The 6,980-nt window shown below is 33.1% G+C and overlaps 1 protein-coding gene and 1 long non-coding RNA gene across 2 annotated transcripts; both read left to right on the top strand.

The window, feature by feature from the left end:
• Positions 1-255: 255 nt before the first annotated feature.
• LOC121972257 lies at positions 256-3,652 on the top strand. Its single transcript, XM_042523945.1, has 3 exons — positions 256-2,189; positions 2,267-2,498; positions 2,864-3,652. The coding sequence occupies exons 1-3, from the start codon at positions 256-258 to the stop codon at positions 3,650-3,652; spliced, it is 2,955 nt and encodes a 984-aa protein (XP_042379879.1).
• A 2,392-nt stretch (positions 3,653-6,044) lies between these two features.
• LOC121973158 lies at positions 6,045-6,466 on the top strand. The gene is made up of 3 exons (XR_006109399.1): positions 6,045-6,063; positions 6,202-6,309; positions 6,419-6,466. It is a non-coding gene; the product is annotated as an uncharacterized LOC121973158 (long non-coding RNA).
• The last annotated feature ends 514 nt before the right edge of the window (positions 6,467-6,980 follow it).

The following is a 6,980-nucleotide window of genomic DNA, read 5'->3' as shown; positions in this document are numbered from 1 at the left end:
TTTATTGAAGGAGTTAAAGGATTCTTGGAGTTTGCCTATGATCATCCGACATGTGTTAGTGATAACAAAATAAGATGTCCATGCAGCAAGTGTCGTAATAGAAAATTTTTAAATAAAAATGATGTGCGTTATCATCTTGTCAAACATGGATTCACTTGTGGCTATGAGCAATGGTATGCACATGGTGAACCATTAAAGAAAACTAATGATTGTGAAAGAGTTCATAATAATGAAGAAGGATCTCGTTATAGAAATATGGTGATTGATGGCATGGATCAAAGTTTTGATTGGATTACAATAAGTAATGAACAACCACCGAATTCTGAAGCACAGAAGTTCTTTGACTTGTTAAAGGATGCAGATGAGCCATTATGGAATGGTTGCAAAAATCACACTAAACTCTCAGCAGTGACGCAGTTGTTAAATCTTAAGTCTGAGTATAATCTACCAGAGGCATGCTATGATAGACTAATGTCAATAATAAAAAGCATGTTACCAGAAAGTGATAATTTACCGCCAAATTTATATAAAACAAAGAAGCAACTTTCCAATCTTGGACTTGGCTATAAGAAAATTGATGCATGTGTGAATAATTGTATTCTATATTATGAAGAATACAAGGACTACAAAGAATGCCCCATTTGTTTTCATCCCAGATACAAACCGAGGAAGCCTAGAGTGCGAAAAGAGGTGCCTTTTCATGTCTTGCGGTACTTGCCGTTAATACCTAGACTCAAGAGACTTTATGCATCTACATATACTTGTGAGCACATGACTTGGCATGCAAAAAATCACTGCATAGATGGAAAAATGGCACACCCATCTCATGGTGAAGCTTGGAAACATTTTGATCGCACTTATTCTTCATTCGCCTCAGATCCACGGATTGTGCGACTTGGATTATGTACAGATGGATTTAGCCCATTTGGTCATCAAAGTACCCCTTATTCATGTTGGCCTGTTATTATTACAGTTTATAATCTGCCTCCATGGATGTGCATGCAGAAGCCTTTCATGTTCCTTAACATGGTTATTCCCGGACCAAAGAGTCCAGGAAAAAATATTGATGTTTTCTTACATCCTCTAATAGATGAGTTAAGAGAATTATGGACTACTGGAGTACAGACTTATGATGTGTGTTCTAAACAAAATTTTCAAATGAAGGATGCACTTTTATGGACAATTAGTGATTTTCCTGCATATGCAATGTTGTCTGGTTGGAGTACTCACGGTTGGTTGGCATGTCCTTACTGTATGGAACATACAAAATCATTCCAACTTAAGTGTGGGAGAAAGGCTTCTTGGTTTGACTGTCATCGTCAATTCTTACCTCGTGATCATCCTTTTAGAAGACAAGCTTATAAATTTCGAAAGGGTAAAGTTGAAATAGATTCTCCACCTCTTCGTTTAAGTGGTAAAGACATCTATCAAAGAGTAAATAGACTTCCACATGTAACATTTGGGAAACCACCAAGTGCCACCCAACCTATTGATGGATTTGGAAAAACACATAATTGGGTTAAAAGAAGTATATTTTGGGAGCTACCTTATTGGCAAACAAATCTTATTCGACACAATTTAGATGTGATGCATATTGAAAAAAATGTCTTTGATAATGTTTTCAACACTATTATGGATGTCAAAGATAAGACGAAGGATAATGCTAAAGCTAGAAAAGACTTAGAGCAGCTTTGTAGCCGTCCTGAGTTGCATTTGATTGAACATGCACATGGTAAAGTTTACAAACCAAAAGCACCATACACTTTGAGCAAATTACAAATGAAAGAAGTATGTATTTGGACTAAATCATTAAAATTCCCAGATGGATATTCTTCGAACATATCTCGTTGTGTAAATGAGAATGAATGCAAGTTTATTGGAATGAAGAGCCATGATTGTCATATATTTATGCAAAAATTATTGCCTATTGCATTTCGTGATCTACTTCCAAAATCAATATGGGAAGCATTAACAGAATTAAGTAATTTTTTTCGAGATATATGTGCAACTGTGTTGCGAGTAGAGCACATGGAACAAATTGGACTAAATATTATTGAGATAATATGCAAGCTTGAAAGGATTTTTCCCCCGGTTTTCTTCGATTCCATGGAGCATATGACAATTCATCTTGCATATGAAGCAAAAGTTGGTGGACCTGTATACTATAGATGGATGTATCCTTTTGAGAGGTATTATTTTAAATCAATTTACTAATTCATGTTGATGCTAGTTATATATATTTAATAAAAATATAAAATTTATTCAGGTTTTTGTACCATTTGAAGAAAAAAGTGGGTAATAGAGCTCGAGTTGAAGCTTCTATTGTTGAAGCTTATATGATTGAGGAAGTTTCAACATTTTGTTCATCGTACTTTGAACCACACATACAATCACGACTAAATCGAATTCCACGAAATGACGATGGAGGAGCAGTAGATTCATCTAGCGGGCTGTCAATTTTCACTCACCCAGGGCGAGCACTTGGCTCTCGAATTTCGGTTAGATATCTTAAAGATGATGAGTTAAAAGCTGCCCATAGATACATCTTGATGAATTGTGACCAGATCATTCCATTTGTGACATAATTTCTTTAATCATACATTATATTTTCATTATTTTGGCAATTGACAAATAAAAATTATAAATAATCACTTTATAAATGTAGGAAATTTTTTGAAGTACAGAAACAACAATATCCAGGGATCAATGACAAGGAACTTCAAATATTATGTGATCAAGAATTTTCTCAATGGTTACTCACTTATGTAAGTATGTAAATTATAATCTTAATTTATACATCAATTTATAATAGTTCATCACAATATTTTTAATCCATTTAATTTTAATTTTATTTTAATGTTAGATTCAAGAACATCCTTTTGAGGTTGATGATGACATAAAGAAGCTGGCACATGGTCCAAATCGACGGGTTTCAAGTCACAAAGGATACTTTGTCAATGGATTTAAATTCGAGACCATGGAATATGGGCGTTTCAAAGCAACATCAAATTATGGTGTTTGTGTCTTAGGGAGCACCATCAATGAGTATGAAGTGGACTACTATGGGGTGTTGGAAGAAATTTTGGAATTGAACTATTACGGTCTCAAGGATGTTATCGTATTGTTTAAGTGTCATTGGTATGATACATCAGATAAAGGGATGAAAGTGCATAGGTTGGGTCTTGTAGAAATTAATCATAAATCAAAGTTAAACACAAATGACCCTTTCATATTAGCTGCTCAAGCCCAACAAGTGTACTATACCAGATCTCCTACCATCAAACAAGAGAGAAATGATTGGGTCACAGCATGCAAAGTGAAGGCTAGAGGAAAATTTGACATACCATTCCTTGAAAAACAAGATGAAAATGTTTCACCAATTGTTGAAGTTGCTTATCAAGAGGAGGAGATATCCACTCCAAATAATGTTCTCACAGATATAGATATTGATGATGTTAACATTATTTTTAATGTTGATAAAGAGGAATTAAATGAAATGGAAATTGAAGAGCTTCGACGTGTTATGAATGGCAAGCAAGTTATTGTAGATAGTGAAGAGCTAGAGGAAGAACTTGAAGATTTTGATGAAGATGAAGAAACACAAGATGAAACAGATTGTGACTCTAATAATAGTGATAGTGAATTAATGTAGTTTATTGTGCTATTTTTTTTCCTTTGGAGCAAAGTGTACTCAGAGTAATATTGTAGCTTTTGGATAATAAATGTTGTTCCTACATTGCATTCCTTGAGTATATATCTAGTTATTTCAATTTAGTTGAGATTGTACCAAGTTGACAAGTTGTTCTCCGAAATGGTTTTGAAACTTAAATAGGTATAAGGTTCTCCATATCATGACATTTTTTTTTATGTAACATGGCAAATTCTCTACAGCATACAATTTTTAATTAAATATATTGATTATATTTTAACAATGCTGCAGGATGTCAAGTAGGGGAAAGGATATTGGTTCTAAAAAAAAATCAAAAGGGAGAGGGAGACGGAAATGGCAATCTCTGACGATATAAGATGAGTATGTATATTTAATTCTTATGAATGGAATACAATTTGATCACACTATTGATTAGTTACATAATATTTACTTTAATGTTGATGCATGTAGGCAACATGATACAACGCATGGACTTGATAACATACCAGATGAAATACAGGTATGCTAATTTTATCTCGACATGTAGCACTCAGATTTGCGATGAGAATATCTAATTTAAACCATGATGCAGCACTCAGACTTGCTACGTGGTTAAAGTAGGTTAAAAACATTATTGGTTGCAGCACTAAGTTATTAACAAGTCTGAGTGCTGCATCATGTTATTGGTTGCAGCACTAATTAGTTACTAGGTTGCTAGAGCAACTTGAGTGCTGCATCATGTTATTAACAAGTCTGAGTGCTACCAGTTAAAGTAGGTTGCTAGAATATGATGCATTGTTGGTTGCTAGAGCTACATGATACGGGTAGCATTCTGATTAAATTTTAGTTAACAGAAATGGATTAAAGAAGTTATTGTAATGGGTAGACAAATGGATGAGCTAACATTACTAGAGCTATTGTATTGCTGTAGACACATGGGTAGCATTCTGATTTAATTTTAAGTTGTTGTCTTGCTGTAGACAAATGGATGAGCTAACATTACTAGAGCTACTACTATAACACGTTGAAGTTATAGTCAAACTTCAAAGCTGAACTACAATTGTACAATTGTAGTCAAATTTTTATGTGCTACAAGTTTTGTGTGCTAAAATTTTTGTGTCATAGCTGAACTACAATAACATTAGTCTTGTATTGCTACTTCAATACTGCACAATTAACTAAAATTTAAGTTGTTGTATTGCTGCTCAATTAGCTAAAATTTAAACTCTTTTATTGCAACTTTAATGCTGCTCAATTAGCTAAAATTTAAGCTCTTGTATTGTTGCTCAATTAGCAAAAATTTATGCTCTTGTATTGCTACTTCAATAGGTAGACAAATGGATGAGCTAACATTACTAGAGCTGTTGTATTGCTGTAGACAAATGGGTAGCATTCTGATTTAATTTTAAGCTGTCGTATTGCTGTAGACAAATGGATGAGCTAACATTACTAGAGCTACTACTATAACTAGGGGTTGTTATAGTCAAACTTCAAAGTTGAACTACAATTGAGCTAAATTTATTTGAAAATCACAATGGTAAGGTTAATATCCATGGTTAAACATTGAGCTAAATTTTCTTATTTATTTGTCATAGGATGAGGTGGGAAGACAAATTTCAGATGATAACGTGATTAATGATGCAAGATGCGAAGAAGATAGTTCATCAGCAGTTCGACGAAGAGGACCTAATCACGGGTCTCAAATTCCAACCAATATTGATGAACGGACTAAAATAAATGTGGTTATGAATAAGTATGTCATATGACCTTTTAAATTTATTAAGTTTTGATACTTTTGTATTAAATTAATTTTGTTGTTATCTTATTCGACACAATTTTGTTATCTTTAGATTTGTCGAAAATGAGGTTCCTCGTGAAATTACAAATGATATCAAAGGAGTGATTAAAGGAGTATGGCCAACGTGGAAAAAGGTGCCTAATGATATTAAAGATTTACTTTGGGAAAATTTTAAGGTAAGTAATACATTTTTTAATTAGAGCAGCCATTGATTATTTATTCACATATGAAATTATATATAATCATTGATTATTTATTTGTTTTGATGCAGTTGAGATATAATTGGGATAATTTTACCGACAAAGAAATGAAAAAGGTATGGAATGAAAATTCAAGTGAGAGATACAGGGCATCCATTCATTTGGCTAAGAAAGCAGCATTATCATCTGCACAAGAAGATTTAGGAAGGAAACCAGACATATTAGATATGATAGGTAGAGGACCTGATTGGATGGAAGCTAATATATGGAATGACTTGGTTAAAATTCATTGGAATAAAGAAGATCACAAGATCAAATGTGAAATTGCACGGCAGAATAAAATGACAGCGAAGGATGGGTCTACTACCAAACATACTGGGGGTTCAATTTCTTTTGGAGCACACCGTGAGAGAATGGTAAACCTCCTTTTCTAACATGTTTATTCCAATAATTTACACATTCGATAAATTTATTATATATTTGACATTTAGATATAAACTCAATGTATCTCATTTGTTTTATTTTATATTGACATGTATTATGTATGATTGTAGAAAAAAGATTTGGGACGAGATGTGGATGAATTTGAGGTTTTTGAACGAATGCATAAAAGAAAGCAAGGTACTGGAGAGTTTGTGGATAACAAATCGGCTCGAGTTAGTGTAAGTCAACATAATTAATTATTCATTAATTTTCTATTAGCTTATATTAATTCTTACTTGTTGGTTTTTATATTTGTTAAACTAATATAAGCTCTTGTAATATGGACAGGAACAATATAAAGAGAGACAAAATGTTGATGATCAGTCTACTCAACCTTCATTCAATCTCAAATCATGGTGTGATGTGGTGGGCGAACCATGTAAGGGGAGGGTGTACGGATTTGGACGCAATCAACATTTTAGAAGATCATACAATGGAAGTTCCAATGAAATGTACTCTCATGAGAAGAACAAGGAATTATCTCAAGAAATTGAAGATATGCGTGCTATTAGCAAGAGGATGGAGGAAGAAATTATTGAAAGCAAAAATAAATTGGAACTCGTTATCAAAGAAAATAGACAGAGGGAAGAACAACTTATCGAGGAAGGTAGGCAAAGAGAAGAAAATCTAAAAGAGATGGTTCGTAAAATGATTCAAGAGGCGGGATATACAAATCATTTATATCCAGGAGGATCTGGTCCCCGTGAGCGTCGTGATAAGAGAAATAAAGATTAAATTACTTTATCTTTGATTAATGGTTAAATGTATTTAGATGATGTGAATATTTATTTATTTCAATATTAGTTTTATGATACTTTTGCATTAGAAATTAATTGTTTTAAAAATTTTA

This window comes from Zingiber officinale, chromosome 4A (assembly GCF_018446385.1).
Source record: "Zingiber officinale cultivar Zhangliang chromosome 4A, Zo_v1.1, whole genome shotgun sequence".
NCBI classification, from domain to species: Eukaryota; Viridiplantae; Streptophyta; class Magnoliopsida; order Zingiberales; family Zingiberaceae; genus Zingiber; species Zingiber officinale.
This window is presented reverse-complemented; position numbering and strand designations above follow the sequence as displayed.